At 41.2% G+C, this 16,485-nt stretch overlaps 1 protein-coding gene and 1 long non-coding RNA gene across 12 annotated transcripts in view; one reads left to right on the forward strand and one right to left on the reverse strand.

Annotated features, from left to right (window-relative positions):
- Positions 1 to 16,485, forward strand: part of LOC123001701 (uncharacterized) — a 71,024-nt gene that overhangs the window by 48,198 nt on the left and 6,341 nt on the right. For all 11 annotated transcript variants that reach the window (XR_008959248.1, XR_008959242.1, XR_008959241.1 and 8 more), the window contains 3 exons: positions 1,158 to 1,207; positions 15,351 to 15,555; positions 16,299 to 16,364. This is a non-coding gene — a long non-coding RNA (uncharacterized LOC123001701). The remainder of the gene's footprint in view (positions 1 to 1,157; positions 1,208 to 15,350; positions 15,556 to 16,298; positions 16,365 to 16,485) is intronic.
- STK10 (serine/threonine kinase 10) overlaps positions 1 to 16,485 on the reverse strand; it is a 122,795-nt gene that overhangs the window by 3,976 nt on the left and 102,334 nt on the right. Inside the window, exon 18 of the mRNA XM_026510969.4 lies at positions 15,417 to 15,530. Within this exon, the coding sequence (XP_026366754.2) occupies positions 15,417 to 15,530 (114 nt within the window). The remainder of the gene's footprint in view (positions 1 to 15,416; positions 15,531 to 16,485) is intronic.

Below are 16,485 nucleotides of genomic sequence, written 5' to 3' on the forward strand. Positions count from 1 at the left end.
TTCCTTTAGTAGTACTAAATTCTAGTGAGTTCTCTATACTTCTAGGGAAAGATGGGGAAGGGACATGGATCACAATACCAATCTTTCCAATCTGTTATAGGATGTCCGTGTTAAGGCAGGCAAGGTATTTGAAGTCATGCCTCATCTTGGACTTAACTGATTTGAAATTTCTGGTGATTCACACAGATTCCTGGCTTAAGTTCTCCTTTGCTGGATGTATTAATATTAAAGTGTGTGTGAGAAGCAAACGTTATATATAAGCAAGATTAAAGTAGTACTGTTTAAGCTTTTGTAACAGAAGTTACAAGATCCAGTGGCTGTGGGAGTCAGCCAAGTGAACTGAATGAGTGAAGAGAGCTGGGGGTGAGGCAGTGAGGAGTGGTGGGGGACCACGGTGAGGTGTAGAGCACATGCTGTGTCTGAAGAGGGCGGTTTCTTCTTAGCTTCACCTGATGTCTGTCATGTGGTATGACAAACCCAGTGAAGCTCCTGGGTTTTCAGAAGAAACTGGAAACTCAGATTTTTATGTAAAATCTTTTTTTTTTTTTTAAGATTTCATTTATTTATTTGACAGAGAGAGAGACAGCCAGTGAGAGAGGGAACACAAGCAGGGGGAGTGGGAGAGGGAGAAGCAGGCTCATAGTGGAGGAGCCTGATGTGGGACTCGATCCCAGAACGCCGGGATCACGCCCTGAGCCAAAGGCAGACGCTTAACCGCTGTGCCACCCAGGCGCCCCTATGTAAAATCTTCTTACCAGACATTCCTTGCAGATATTGTGGGTTTGGTTCCAGACTACCACAATACAGCAAATACCACAATAAAGCAAGTTGAATGAATTTTTGTATTTCCTAGTGCATATAAAAATCATGTTTACCAAAACAAGTTATGTTTGTAGCATACTACAGTCTTCAGTGTGCAACGGCATGGTCTAAAAAACAATGTGCATACCGTAATCAAAGTGTACTTTATTGCTAAAAAATTCTAACCATCATCTGAGTTTTTAGCAATTCATAATGTTTTTGCTAGTGAAGGGTCTTGCCTCAGTGCTGACGGCTGCTGACTGAACAAGGCGGTTGCCGAAGGTTGGAGTGGCTGTGGCAATTTTTCTTCTTATTATTGAAATATAATTGACATGCAGTGTTTATATTATTTTCAGGTGTACAACAGTGATTCAGCAGTTCTGCACATTATGCTATGCTCACCATGGTAAGTTATTTCGTAATTTTATTATTGAAGTATAGTTCACATACAAGGCAGTTTCTTAAAATAAGACAACAGTGAAGTTTGCCACATCGATTGACTCTAGCATGTTATGCCATTTGACAGCATTTTACCCACAATAGAAGTTCTTTCCAATGGAAGTCAGTCCTCTCAAACCCTAGCTCCGCCTTATCAACTAACCATGCGGTATTTTTTTTTAATTATGTTAGTCACCATACAGTAGTACATCCTTAGTTTTTGATGCAGTGTTCCAGGATTCATTGTTTGCCTATAACACCCACTGCTCCTTGCAGTACGTGCCCTCCTTACTACCCTTCGCTGGGCTAGCCCATCCCCCCACCCCCCTCCCCTCTAAAACCCTCAGTTTGTTTCCCGGAGTCCATAGTCTCTCGTGGTTCATTACCCCTTCTGTTTACCCTCCCTTCATTTTTCCCTTCCTTCTCATAACGATCTCCCTGCTATTCCTTATGTTCCACAAATGAGTGAAACCATATGATAATTGTCTTTCTCTGCTTGACTTATTTCACTTAGCATAATCTCCTCCAGTCCCGTTTATGTTGATGCAAATGTTGGGTAATCGTTCTTTCTGATGGCTGAGTAATATTCCATTGTATATATGGACCATATCTTCTTTATCCATTCGTCTGTTGAAGGGCATCTCAGCTCCTTCCACAGTTTGGCTATTGTGGACAATGCTGCTATGAACATTGGGGTGCATGTGGCCCTTCTTTTCACTACGTCTGTATCTTTGGGGTAAATACCTAGCAGTGCAATTGCTGGGTCATAGGGTAGCTCTACTTTTTGAGGGCCCTCCACACTGTTTTCCATAGTGGCTGTACCAACTTGCATTCCTGCCATCAGTGTAAGAGGGTTCCCCTTTCTCCACATCCTCTCCAACATTTGTTGTTTCTTGCCTTGTCAATTTTTGCCATTCTTACTGCTATAAGGTGGTATCTCAATGTGGTTTTGATTTGAATTTCCCTGATGGCTAATGATGTTGAACATTTTTTCATGTATCTGTTAGCCATTTGTATATCTTCATTGGAAAAGTGTCTGTTTATGTCTTCTCCCCATTTTTTATTTGATTGTTTCTTGGGTATTGAGTTTGAGAAGTTCTTTATAGATCTTGGATACCAGCCTTTTATCTGTAGTGTCATTTGCAAATATCTTCTCCCATTCCATGGATTGCCTCTTTGTTTTGTTGACTGTTTCCTTTGCTGTGCATAAGCTTTTTATCTTGATGAAGTCCCAAAACTTCATTTTTGCTTTTGTTTCCCTTGCCTTTGGAGACGTGTCATGAAAGAAGTTGCTGTGGCCGATGTCGAAGAGGTTACAGCCTATGTTCTCCTCTATGATTTTGATGGATTCCTGTCTGGCATTGGGGTCTTTCATCCATTTGGAACTTATCTTTGTGTATGGTGTGAGAGAGTGGTCAAGTTTCATTCTTCTGTATATAGCTGTTCAATTTTCCCAGCACCATTTATTGAAGAGACTGTCTTTTTTCCATTGGATATCTTTTCCTGCTTTGTCAAAGATCAGTTGACCATAGAGGTGAGGGTCCATTTCTGGAGTCTGTATTCTGTTCCATTGGTCTATGTGCCTGTTTTTGTGCCAGTACCATGCTGTCTTGGTGATCACAGCAGTATAGCTTGAAATCAGGCAACGTGATGCCCCCCGCTTTTTCTTTTTCAACATTTTCTTGGTGATTCAGGGTCTTTTCTGATTCCACACAAATTTTAGGATTGTTTGTTCCAGCACTTTGAAAAATGTCATTGGTATTTTGATTGGGGTGGCGTTGAAAGTGTAGATTGCTCTGGGTAGCATAGACATTTTAACTATGTTTATTCTTCCGATCCATGAGTATGGAATGTTTTTCCATCTTTTTGTGTCTTCTTCAGTGTCTTTCATCAGTGTTCTGTAGTTTCTAGAGTATAGATCTTTAACCTCCCTGGTTAAGTTTATTCCAAGATATCTTATGGTTTTTGGTGCTATTGTAAATGGAATCGATTCCCTAATTTCTCTTTCTCCAGTCTCATTGTCAGTGTATAGAAATGCAGCTGATTTCTGAGCATTGTTTTGTATCCTGCCACGTTACTGAATTGTTGTATGAGTTCTAGTAATTTGGGGGTGGAGTCTTTTGGGTTTTCCACATAAAGTATTATGTCATCTGCGAAGAGAGAGAGTTTGACTTCTTTGCCAATTGGAATACCTTTTATTCTTTTTTGTTGTCTGATTGCTGTTGCTAGGACTTCTAGTCCTATGTTGAACAATAATAACGAGAGTGGGCATCCTTATCATGTTCCTGATCTTAAGGGAAAGGCTCTCAGCTTTTCCCCATTGAGAATGATATTTGCTGTAGGCTTTTCATAGATGGTTTTTATGAAATTGAGGAATGTACCCTCTATCCCTACACTCTGAAGGGTTTTTTTTTTTTTAAGATTTTATTTATTTATTTGACAGAGAGAGAGACAGCCAGCGAGAGAGAGAACACAAGCAGGGGGAGTGGGAGAGGAAGAAGCAGACTCCCAGCAGAAGAGCCTGACATGGGGCTCGATCCCAGAACTCCGGGGTCACGCCCTGAGCCAAAGACAGATGCTTAACGACTGAGCCACCCAGGTGCCCCCACTCTGACGGGTTTTAATCAGGAAAGGATGCTGTATTTTGTTTGCCAAATGCTTTTTCTGCATCAATTGAGAGGACATCTGATTCTTGTCTCTTCTCTTATTAATGTGTTCTGTCACACTGATTGATTTGCGAATGTTGAATCATCCTTGCATCTCAGGGATGAATCCCACTTGGTCGTGATGGATAATCCTTTTAATATACTGTTGGATCCTATTAGCTAGGATCTTGTTGAGAATTTTGGCGTCCATATTCATCAGGGATATCGGTCTGTAATTCTCCTTTTTGATGGGGTCTTTGCCTGGTTTTGGGATCAAGGTAATGCTGGCCTCATAGAATGAGTTTGGAAGTTTTCCTTCTGTTTCTATTTTTTGAAACGGCTTCAGGAGAATAGGTATTATTTCTTCTTTGAATGTTTGGTAGAATTCCCCAGGGAATCCATCAGGCCCTGGACTCTCATTTTTTGGGAGGTTTTTGATCACTGCTTCGTTCTCTTCACTGGTTATTGGTCTATTTAGGTTGTCAGTTTCTTCCTGTTTTAGTCTTGGTAGTTTATAGGTTTCCAGGAAGGCATCCATTTCTTCCAGATTGCTTAATTTATTGGCATATAGTTGTTGATAATAGTTTCTAATGATTATTTCTATTTCCTTGGTGTTAGTCATGATCTCTCCCCTTTCAGTCATAGTTTTATTAATTTGGGTCCTTTCTCTGTTCTTTTGAATAAGTCTGGCCAGTGGCTTATCGATCTTATTAATTCTTTCAAAGAACCAGCTTCTAGTTTTTGTTGATCTGCTCTACTGTATTTCTGGCTTCTAATTCACCGATCTCTGCTCTAATCTTAATTAGTTGTCTTTTCATGCGTGGTTTAGGCCTGTTCTTTTGTTCCATCTCCAGCTGTTTAAGGTGTGAGTATAGGGACTGCATTTTAGATTGTCCTATTCTTTTGAGTGAGGCTGGGATGGCTATGTGCTTCCCCCTTAGGACTGCCTTTGCAGTGTCCCATAGGTTTTGGTCTGATGTGTTTTCATTCTCATTGGTTTCCATAAATTGCTTAAAGTTCTTCTTTAATTTCCTGGTTTACCCAAACATTCTTAAGCAGGATGGTCCTCAGTTTTCAAGTGTTTGAGTTTCTTCCAAATTTTTTCTTGTGATTGAGTTCCAATTTCAAAGCATTGTGGTCTGAGAATATGCAAGGAATAATCTCAATCTTTTGATATCAGTTGAGACCTGTTTTGTGACCCAGTATATGGTCTATTCTGGAGAAAGTTCCATGTGCATTTGAAAAGATTGAGTATTCTGTTATTTTAGGGTGGAGTGTTCTGTATATGTCTATGAGGTCCATCTGGTCCAGTGTGTCATTCAAAGCTCTTGTTTCTTTGTTAATTTTCTGTTTAGATGATCTGTCTGTTGCTGAGAGTGGAGGGTTGAGGTTCCCTACTATTAACGTATTATTATCTAAATGTCTCCTTATTTTGATTAACAGATGACTTATGTAGTTGGCTGCTCCCCTGTTGCGGGCATAGATATTTATAATTGTTAGATCCTCTTGTTGGATACACCCTTTAAGAATAATATAGTGTCCTTCTGTATCTCTAACTACAGTCTTTAGCTTAAAATCTAATTTGTCTGATATGAGAATTGCTACCCCAGCTTTCTTTTGAGGTCCAATGGCACGAAAAATGGTTCCCCATCCCTTCACTTTCAGTCTGGATGTATCTTTAGGTTCAAAGTGAGTCTCTTGTAGACAACATATGGTTGGGTCATGTCTTTTTATCCATTCTGCAACCTTGTCATATTATGGGAGCATTTAGACCATTCACATTGAGAGTGATTATTGAGAGATATGATTTTAATGTCGTCATGTTGCCTGTGAAGTCCTTGTTTTTATAGACTGTCTCTGTAAATTTCTGTTCTGTATCACTCTTGGGGTCTTTCTACTTTTGTAGAACCCCCCTTAACATTTCTTGTAGGGCGGTCTTGGAAGCTCCTTGTCTCTCCATCCATTCTGAATGACAGCCTTGCTGGATACAGGATCCTTGGCTGCATGTTCTTCTCAGTGCTCTGAATATGCCCTGCCAGCCCTTTCTGGCTTGCCAAGTCTCTGTGGACAGGTCTGATGTTATTCTAATTGTCTCCCTTTGTACGTAAGGAATCTCTTCCCCCTCGCCGCTTTCAAGATTGTTTCCTTGGCTCTAAGATTTGCAGATTGTGCTATTATATGTCGTAGCGTTGATCTGTTCTCATTGATCTTGGGAGGGGTCCTCTCTGTCTCTTGGACACGAATGCTTATTTCCTTTGCCAGATTAGGGAAGTTTCAGCTACAATTTGTTCAGAAATCTCTTCTAGACCTCTCTCTTTCTCCACCCCCTTGGGGATGCCGATGATTCTGGCACTGGAACGTTTCATTGAGTCAGTAAACTCCTGTAGCTTTTTTTCATGAAATTGGAGGGTTTTTTTCCCCATGTTACCGCTCTTTCCTTCTTTTCTATCATCTCATCCTCTAACTCACTAATTCGTTTTTCTGGCTCGTTTACCCTGGCAGTCAGAGCATCCAGTTTAGACTGCATTTCATTCATAGAATAATTTCCGCCAGATTCATTCTCATTTCAGCCCTTAGAGATTCTATATTTTCGTTAACATTTTTCTCAAGCCTATACATCATCTTGATAATTGTTACTCTGAAATCCATTTCTGACATCTTGGTTATATCCATATCCATTAGTTCTGTGGCAAAGGCCACAGTCTCTGTTTCTTTCCTTTGTTGGGGGTTCCTCCCCTTTGTCATTCTGATGAAATGTGGTTGCAGGGATGTACAGAGTCCAAATTACTGACCAGGACCCAGGAGAGATGCACCTCTTTTATAGGGACCTTAGGGATCTGGCTTCTTGTTCTTTCAGCCTGCCTTCTGGGGAAGGGTCCTGCCGCGCTGATACTCAGGCAACCCTGTTTGGACAGAGTTGCCCTGGCCCTGGGGGGCGGGGGGGCTCAGTAAGAACCAGTTTGGGGGGCTTTTGTTCTCTGGTGGCTTTCCCTGGCGGCTTTCTGTGTCTCTTCTGAGGGTCAGAGCAGCAGTGACCATATCCAAACCCCTGTCTCAGAATGGAGAGATCGCAGTCTGCTCTTCACTGAGCTCTCCAGGCCACACTGACTCCCATTTCTGTCGGTGCTGCTAAAAACCCACAGCGTCCCGGGTTGTGCGACCCACAGCCGCTCTCCCAGTCCTCGCTCCCAGGGCCGGCATGTCTCTGCCCGTTATGCTTCTAAAACCGCCAGTCGCCCCCGGTTCCCGTGCGTGCACTCCCGAGCTCCGGCTGTCAGTCTGGTTTCCCCGCTGCTACCGGTCTGCTAGTGTGGCCCACTCCCCAGCACGGGAGGCTACTGCTTCCTGGTGTACGAGCACAGCGGCTCCCACCCCCTTCCGTTTCTCTTCCGTTATCTGCCCGCAGACTCTCTGCTCCCCGTTTCATACCTTGAGACCAAGCGCCGGAGATGTTCTGTTTGTAGAGATCCAGATGCATCTTCTTACATCTCAGGCTGATTTCGTGGGTGTTCAGGATGGTCTGGTAGATATCCAGCTCGATTCAAGGGACCAGTTCACCATGCGGTATTTCTGAATTCTTTCTTGTCATTTCAGCAGTCTTCACTGGGAGTAGAGTCCATCTCCAGAAACCACTTTCGTTGTTCATCCATCAGAAGCCCCTCCTCATTCCAAGTTTGATCATGATTGCAGCATTTCAGCCACACCTTCAGCCTCCACTTCTGGTTCTTGTTGTCTTGCTGTTTCCACCACTTCTGCAGTTATTTTCTCCACTGAAGTCCTGAACCCCTCCAAAGTCATCCATGAGGGTTGGAATCAACTTCTTTCCAAACTCCTGTCCATGTTGATAGTTTGACCTTTTCTCATGAATCTTGAATGTACTTAATGGCATCTAGAATGGTGAATCCTTTCCAGAAGGTTTTTGACTTACTTTGCTTAGATCCATCTATGCAAATAATTACTATCTATGGCAGCTATAGCCTCCCGAAATGTATTTCTTAAATAATGACACTTGAAAGTCACAATTAGGGGCGCCTGGGTGGCACAGCGGTTAAGCGTCTGCCTTCGGCTCAGGGCGTGATCCTGCCCTTCTGGGATCGAGCCCCACATCAGGCTCCTCCCTTGTGAGCCTGCTTCTTCCTCTCCCACTCCCCCTGACTGTGTTCCCTCTCTCTCTCTGGCTGTCTCTATCTCTGTCGAATAAATAAATAAAATCTTTAAAAAAAAAAAAAAAAAAAAAAGAAAGTCACAATTACTCTTGACCAAATTACATTTGACTCAGACTCAAAATGACTCTGGGCTGCAGAATGGATATTGTGTTAGCAAGCATGAAAACAGTAATCTTTAAAAAAAAAATCATCATCATCATTAGGGGAACCTGGGTGGCTTAGTCAGTTTAGTGTCTGGACTCTTGGTTTCAGCTCATGATCTCAGGGTTGTGAGATCAAGCCCCACGCTGAGCTCTACACTGGGCATGGACCTGCTTAAGATTCTCTCTCTCCCTTTCCCTCTCTCCCTCTCTCTCCCTCCCCCTCCCCCCCTTTGTGCCCCTCACCCCTGCTCACACACACTCGCACTCTCTCTCTCTCAAAAACAAAAACACATCAGTCATGTTGTACATCTCCATCAGCACTCTTGGGTGACCACTGCCTTACCAATAAGCAGTAGGTCTCAGCAGTGGGCTTAAAATAGTAAACCATGCTGTGAATGGATGTGCTGTCATCAAGGCTTTGCTGTTCCATTTAGAGAACATAGGCAGAATAGATTTAGCATAATTCGTAAGGGCCCTAGGATTTTTGGAACGGCAAATGAGCGCTGGCTTCAGCTTAAAGTCACCAGCTGCACTAGGCCCTAATGAGACTCAGCCTGTCCTTTGAAGCTGTGAAGGCAGGCACTGACTTCTCCTCTCCAGCTTGTAAACTCTTCTTCTAATAGAAGGCTGTTTCATCTACATTTGAAAACCTGTTATTTAGCGTAGCCACTCTCATGAATTATCTGAGCTACGTCTTCTGGAAAACTCGCTGTAGCTTCTGCATCGGCACTGACTGCTTCCCCTTGCACTTTTCTGTTCTGGAGACGGCTCCTTTCATTAAGCCTCATGAACCAACCTCTGCTAACTTCAGACTTTTCTTCTGCAGCTTCTTCACCTCTCCGTCTTCCCAGAATTGAAGACAGTTAGGGCCTTGCTCTGGATTAGGCCTTGGCTTAAGGGAATTTGTGGCTGCTTTGATCTGCAAAAATGTTCTCCATTTCAGCAATAAGGCTGTCTAGCTTTCTTATCATTCATGCATTCACTAGAGTAGCACTTTTAATTCCCTTCAAAACTTTCCCTTTGCATGCACAACTTGACTATAACTGTTTGGTGCAAGGGGCCAGATTTTGGCCTATCTCAAATTTCCACATTGCCTTCCTCACTAAGCTTAATCATTTCTAGCTTTTGATTTAAAGTGAGAGCCGTGCAACTCTTCCTTTCACTTGCGAGGCCACTGTAGGGTTATTAATTGGCATAATTTCAATATTACTGTGTCTCGTGGAATGAGGCCTGAGGAGAAAGGGAGAGAGCCAGGGGAATGGCCAGTCAGTGGAGCAGTCGTAAGATACACAACAGTTGACTATCTTATTTTTTTTCCTAAAGTGTATTTTATTATTTATTTTATTGAAGTATAGTTCACACACTATGTTACATTAGTTCTAAGTGTACAACATAGTGATTTGACAAGTCTGTATATTATGCTATGCTCACAAGTGTAGCTACCATCTGTCACCATATAATGCTACTATATGTTCCCAATGCTGCAACTTTTATCCCTGTGACTTACTCATTCTACAGCTGGAAGCTTGTATCTCCCAGTCCCCTTCACCCATTTTTGTCTATCCCCTCACCCCTCCTCCTCTTTGGCAGCCATCGGTTTGCTCTCTATACTGACGGGTTCGTTTCTGCTTTTTGTCTACTGTTTTGTTTAGATTTGACATATAAGTGAAACATATAGCATTTGTCTTTCTGTGTCTGACTTATTCCATTTAGCATAATACCCTCTAGGTCCATCCATGTTGTCTGAAATGGAAAAAAAATAATAAAATAAAATAAAATGGCTCATTTTTCATGGCTAAGTAATATTCCAGTGTGTGTATCACGTCTTCCTTATGCATTCATCGACTGATGGACACTTGGGTTACTCCGATTCTTGGCTGTTGTAAATAATGCTGCAATAAATATAGGGGTGCATATATCTTTTCAAATTAATATTTTTATTTTTATTTCTAAATACTCAATAGTGGAATTACTGGATCATATGGTATTTCTGATTTTTTGAGGAACTTCCATACTATTTCCCACAGTGGCTGCACCAATTTACGTTTCCACCAGTAGTGCACAAAAGTTCCCTCTTCTCTGCATCCATGTCAACACTTGTTCTTATCTTGTTAATATGAGCCATTCTGACAGGTGCATGGTGATATCTGCTTGTGGTTTTGATTTGCATTTCCCTGATGATTAGTGATGTTGAACATCTTTTCATGTATCTGCTGGTGAAATGTATATCTTTGGAAAAATGTCTGTTCATGTCCTCTGCCCATTTTTAATCAGACTATTTAGGGTTTTTTGGTGTTAAGTTCCTTATGTATTTTGGATATTAACCCCTTATCACAGACCTATCATTTGCAAATATCTTTTCCCATTCAGTAGGTCGCTTTTTCATTTTGTTGATAGTTTCCTCTGCTATGCAAAAAGCTTTTCAGTTTGGGGTAGTCCCAGTAGTTTATTTTTGCTTTTGTTTCCCTTGCCTTAGGAGACATACCTAGAAAAATACTGTTGCAGCCTATGTTAGAGAAATTACGGCCTATGCTCTCTTCTAGGATTTTTATGATTTCAGGTCTCATGGTTAGGTCTTTAATCCATCTTGAGTTTATTTTTATATGTAGTATAAGAAAGTGGTTCCTTTTTATTCTTTTATATGTAGCTGTCTTGTTTTCCCAACACCATTTACTGAAGAGACCGTCTTTTCCCCATTGTATATTCTTGCCTTTGTCATAGATTGATTTTAATTATTTATTAGAGAGAGAGGGCACAAGTAGGGGGGGCAGCAGAGGGAGAGAGAGAAGCAGGCTCCCCGCTGAGCAGGGAGCCTGACGCAGGGCTCGATTCCAGGACCCTGGGATCATGACCTGGGCCAAAGGCAGACACTTAACCGATTGAGCCACCCAGGTGCCCCAGTGTAGAATTATTTCCGGGCTCTATTATGTCCCCCTGACCTGTGTGTTTGTTTTTGTGTCAGTACCATACTGTTTTGGTTACTCCAGCTTTGTAGTGTATGTTGAAATCTGAGATTCTGATACCTCCAGCTTTGTCTTTTTTAGAATTGCTTTGGCTATTTGGGTCTTTTGTGGTTCCATACAAATTTTAGTATTATTCTAGTCTGTGAAAAATACTGCTGGTATTTTGATAGGGACTGCACTGAATCTGTAGATTGCTTTGAGCAATTTCTTCCAGTCCGTGAGCATGGAGTATCTTTCCATTTGTTTCTGTCATCTTCAATTTCTTTCATCAGTGTCTTATAGTTTGGTTGATTCCTAGGTATTTTATTCTTTTGGGTGCAGTTGTAAGTGGGATTGCTTCCTAAATTTATCTTTATGCTACTGTGATATTAGTGTATAGAAATACAAGCAGTGTCTATTGTGTCCTGCAGCTTTACCGAATTGATTTAGTACTTCCAATCGTTTGTTGTTGTTTTTTTTTTTTTGGTGGAGTCTTCAGGCTTTTCTATGTATAGTATTATATCATCTCAAATAGTGACAATTAAAAGGCATCTAAATTGGCAAGGAAGTATTTAATCTTTTTTTTTAGCCCACTGCTGTGGCTAGGATTCTCACCACTATGCTGAACAAAAGTTGTGAGAGTGGGTACACTCTGTCTTATTCCTGATCTCAGAGGAAAAGTTCTCAGTTTTTTACCAATGAGTATGATGTTAGCTGTGGGTTTTTCATATATGATCTTTATGATGTTGAGGTATGTTCCCTCTAAACCCACTCTGCTGAGAGTTTTAAACAGATGCTGAATTTTGTCAAAGCTTTTTCTACATCTACCGAGATGATCATACGACTTTTATCCTTCATTTTATTGATGTGTATCATGTTGACTGATCTTGCATCCCCAGGAAAAAATCCTACGTGATGGTGGTGAATGATCCTTTTAATGTATTGTTCAATGTGGTTCACTAATACTTTGTTCAGAATTCTGGCATCTGTGTTCATCAGAGATATGGCTTGTGGTTTTCTTTTTTGGTAGTGTCTTTGGTTTTAGGATCAGATTAATTCTGGCCTCCTAGAGTGTCCTTGGAAGCTTCCTTTCCTCTTCTATTTTTTGGAATAGATTGAGGAAACTCTCTTCTTTAAATGTTTGGTAGAATTCACTGTGAATCCATCTGGCCCTGGGCTTTCTTCTGTTGGTAGTTTTTTGATTACCAATTCCATTTCATTCCTAGTAACTGTTCTGTTCAGATTTTCTATTTCTTCCTGATTCAGTTTTAGAAGATTGTTTCTAGGAATTTATCCATTTCTTCTAGGTTGTCCAATTTGTTGGCATATAATGTTTTGTACTAGTCTCTTATAATCCTTTATATTTCTGTTGTCCTGGATGTTCTCTTTCATTTCTAATTTTATTTATTTGGGTCCTTTGTCTTTTTTTCTTGATGAGACTGGCTAAAGGTTTATCCATTCTGTTTAACTCTTCAAAGAAGTGGCTCTTGGTTTCATTTTTTTTCTATTGGTAAACCAATATTTGTTAGTTTCAATTTCATTTAAAGCTCTGATCTTTATTATTTATTTCCTACCTTCTACTAACCTTAGGCTTTGTTCTTTTCTAGCTCCTTTAGGCATAAGGTTAGATTATGTGAGATTTTTTTCTTGTTTCTTGAGATGAACCAGTATCATTATAAATTTTCCTCTTAGAACTGCTTTCACGCTGTCCCAAAGATTTTGGACCATTATGTTTTCATTTTCATTTGTGTCCGTTATTTCCTCTTTGATTTCTTCGTTGACCTATTGCATGTTCAGTAACATGTTGTCTAGCCTTCACATCTTCATGTTTTCTCAGTTTTTTATGATTTATTTCTAGTCTCATACTATTGTGGTTGGAAAAGATGCATGATATGATTTCAGTCTTCTTAAATTTATTGAGACTTGTTTTGAAGTTCACCATCTTTTGTGGCCAAGTTTCATGGCACCCCAAAACAATTATGATAGTAACATCAAAGATCACTGATCACAGATCACCATAACAAATAATAATGAAAAGTTTAAAATATTGTAAGAATTACCAAAATGTGACACAGAGACATGAAGTAAACAACTGCTATTGGAAAAATGACACTGGTAGATTTACTCACCATGGGGTTGCCACAAACCATCAGTTTGGGGGGGTGGGGACGCAATTGTTTGTTAAGTACAATAAAACAGTTTGGCATCTGCCAAAAACATTTCAAATTTCTATATGTTGGCCAAACCTAACACCTGTGAGCCAGTTTCAATTTGTGACATCTGCTATAGGAATAACAATTCAGTTATCATAGCTACCACTTTCTGAGCAGAGAGGTTTCGTAACTTGCCCACGGTTTCACAGCTAGTAATAGGGGAGCCAGGACTTTATTGCATGCCTGCCTTACTCCAAAGCCCGTGCTCTGAAGCACTACTCCCTTATACCTACCACATACATTCATCTATATAACCTAAGGCAGGAGTCTGTAATCTCTTTTCTGTAAAGGACCAGATTTTAAATATTTTCAGCTTTGCAGGCTGTGAGGTCTCTGTCACAACTGCTCAACTGCTGTTGTAGTGCAAAATCAGCCAGAGACAATACGTAAACGAATGAGCTTGACTGTGTTCCAATAAAACTTTATTTAAAATACAGATGGTAGGCCAGATCTGGCCCATGGACAATAGTTTACTAGCACTTGCTTTAAGGGAAGAAATGTTATCTACATTTTATAGCCCTAAAAAGCAAGACTGAGAAGAGAAGACTTGTCTGAGACCATATTCGGTGTTAACTGTCACCCAAGCAACACTTTATTGATGCTACCAGATATTCTGTACTTATTTGAAAGAAATAAGTCTGAATTTTTCTAGAACTATTCCACAGTGTACAGTCATCCCCCCTGCCCCTGTACAGCTCAAGACTGTGGATTAAAATCCACAAAAATATTTCTATCACTTCTGGTTCAGTGTTCCAACAGTAACCCAGGCAGCTAACGACAGACAGTTCTAAAGAATTCTACATTTGAAATAGGGCACCTGGGTGGTTCAGTCGGTTAAGCATCTGCCTTTGGCTCAGGTCCTGATCCCAGGGTCCTGGGATCAAGTCCCGCATGAGGCTCCCTGCTCAGCGGGAAGCCTAATTCTTCCTCTCACCCTTTGCCCCCTCCCATTGTGGTCTCCCCCCACCTCAAATAAATAAAATCTTAAGAAAAAAAAATTCTGCATAATAGCAGCCCCCAAAGGCAAATTTCAATGCAGCTCTCCAGACATACACTGTGGTACCTCCCCAAACCCAGGTGTCCTGGAAATATGAGGCAATTGCTAGAGGCAATGTGATCATTCATTTTCAAACTGTCAGGATGTGCCAAGGGTATAGAACACCCAGGTAAGAGAAGCAGGTGAACATTTATTTCCTGATACCAGAGTCAACCTATGTCAGCAGAAACATTATTGATTTGAGTGTCAAGTATCAAAAGTCCCAACAGGCCGTGATTACAGAAAATGATAAACACGGGCCTGCTAAGAGGAAGGTCTGGGACCGCGGCCAACTTCCAGGCAGAAAGCTCCATTAGCACAGGTAGGGAAGCCTCACTTCGAGGACTTCCAAGGCCATTAGATAGCCGAGATAGGCAGCTGCCTTTGTCCAGACCACAGTTAGAACAACCAGAGCTGATGTATGATGGCAGAACAAACCTCAGGGCTTCCAGATACCCAATCAAGTGCAGTTAGGGCAGCTCTCTCCTCAGACAGTTTGGGAGTGGAAGGAAATGAGTACGTCCATGGTCTGTACTATGGGCTGGCTAATGACTTCTTGCACCACACTGAGGCCCTGTGATGGTAAATTTTGTGTCAACCTGGCAAGGGATGGTACCCAGTTGTCTGGGTCAAACACCCATCGAGATGTCATTGTGAAGGAACTTTTAGATGTGATTAATATTTAACTCAGTGGACTCTGAGTAAAGCAAATTACCCTCCCTAATGTGAGTGGACGTCGTCCAACTAGTTGAAGGCCTTAAGACTGAGGTTTCCCCTAAGGAAAAAGGAATTCTGCCTCCAGACTGCCCTGGGACTCAAAACTGCAACATCAACTCTTCCCGGGTCTCCAACCTGCAACCTGCCCTGCAGATTTCAGACTTAGCAGCCATCCACAATCATATGAGCCAATTTCTTCAAGTAAATCTATAAATCTGTACCTTACCTATATCTGTGTTCACATCGTAGGCAGACACCTGTGGCTCAGCATGGAGAAGAGCCTATCACCGAGCCCACAAGCCCAGACTTGGTTACCTTTTTGCGTGGCCGAAGCTTGTCCCGCCATTCCTTCAGGTTCTGGTTATGGCTCTCATCTAGGGCCTTCAGCTTCTGGGTTTCATGTTCTACCAAGAGGTGACACTTTTCATTCTGGAACAAATTCCAGGCAGAACAGGTAAGAAACTCAGAAGGCGGAGGTGCAGAGAGCTGAAACATAACCTCACGCTGTAGCCATGATGGCACCAGCATTATTCATTTATTATTTCTTCTCGATTATAATTTATATGAAACTCTATACCTATAAATACATAGATACTAAGATATGCCTGGAGGAATATTTCAGAATGTTCATGTTAATAGTGTTTATTATGTGGTGGAAGCTGCAGTAATTTGCAGATTTCTTCTTTGTGCTTTTTTTGCATTGTTTAAATTTTTCAACATGAACATATATGTCATTTTAACAAAACTATAAAACTATTACTTAATCCCCCAATCCCACCACTAGAGGCAACCACCGCAAAAATTAGATGTTCTAGATGTCGTTTAGCTCACCCTGTATATGCATTTCTGAAACCGGCTTCCCCCAACCTTTAACATTATAATGTAAACATTTCTACAAAAAATTACCATTTTTCATAATCATTTTTAATGTCTACAGAATATTCCACTGGTCACTTAGGTTGCTCTTAATTTTCACTATTTTAAATAGCACTGTATTCTGTGCTTTGGACTGAATTGTTTCTCTCCAAAATTCGTATGTTGAAGCCCTAATCCCCAATGTGATGGTATTTGGAGGTGTGTCCTTTAGGAAAAAATTAAGTTCAGTTGAGGTCCGAGGGGTGGGGCCCTCATGATGGGATTAGTGTCCTTAGAAGAGACACTAGAGAGGTTGCTTTCTCTTTCCCTCTGCCATGTGAGGACACAGCAAGAAGGCAGCCATCTGCAAGCCAGGAAGAGAGTCTTCGCCAGAACCCAACCACACTGGTAAGCTGATCTCAGACTTCCAGGCTTCAAAACTGTGAGCAAATAAACTGTTGTTTAGGCCACCCGGACTGGTATTTCGTTATGGCAGCCAGAGCTCAGATAAACTATATATGTAATTTTT

This window comes from Ursus arctos, unplaced genomic scaffold (assembly GCF_023065955.2).
Source record: "Ursus arctos isolate Adak ecotype North America unplaced genomic scaffold, UrsArc2.0 scaffold_15, whole genome shotgun sequence".
In the NCBI taxonomy this organism is placed as follows: Eukaryota; Metazoa; Chordata; class Mammalia; order Carnivora; family Ursidae; genus Ursus; species Ursus arctos.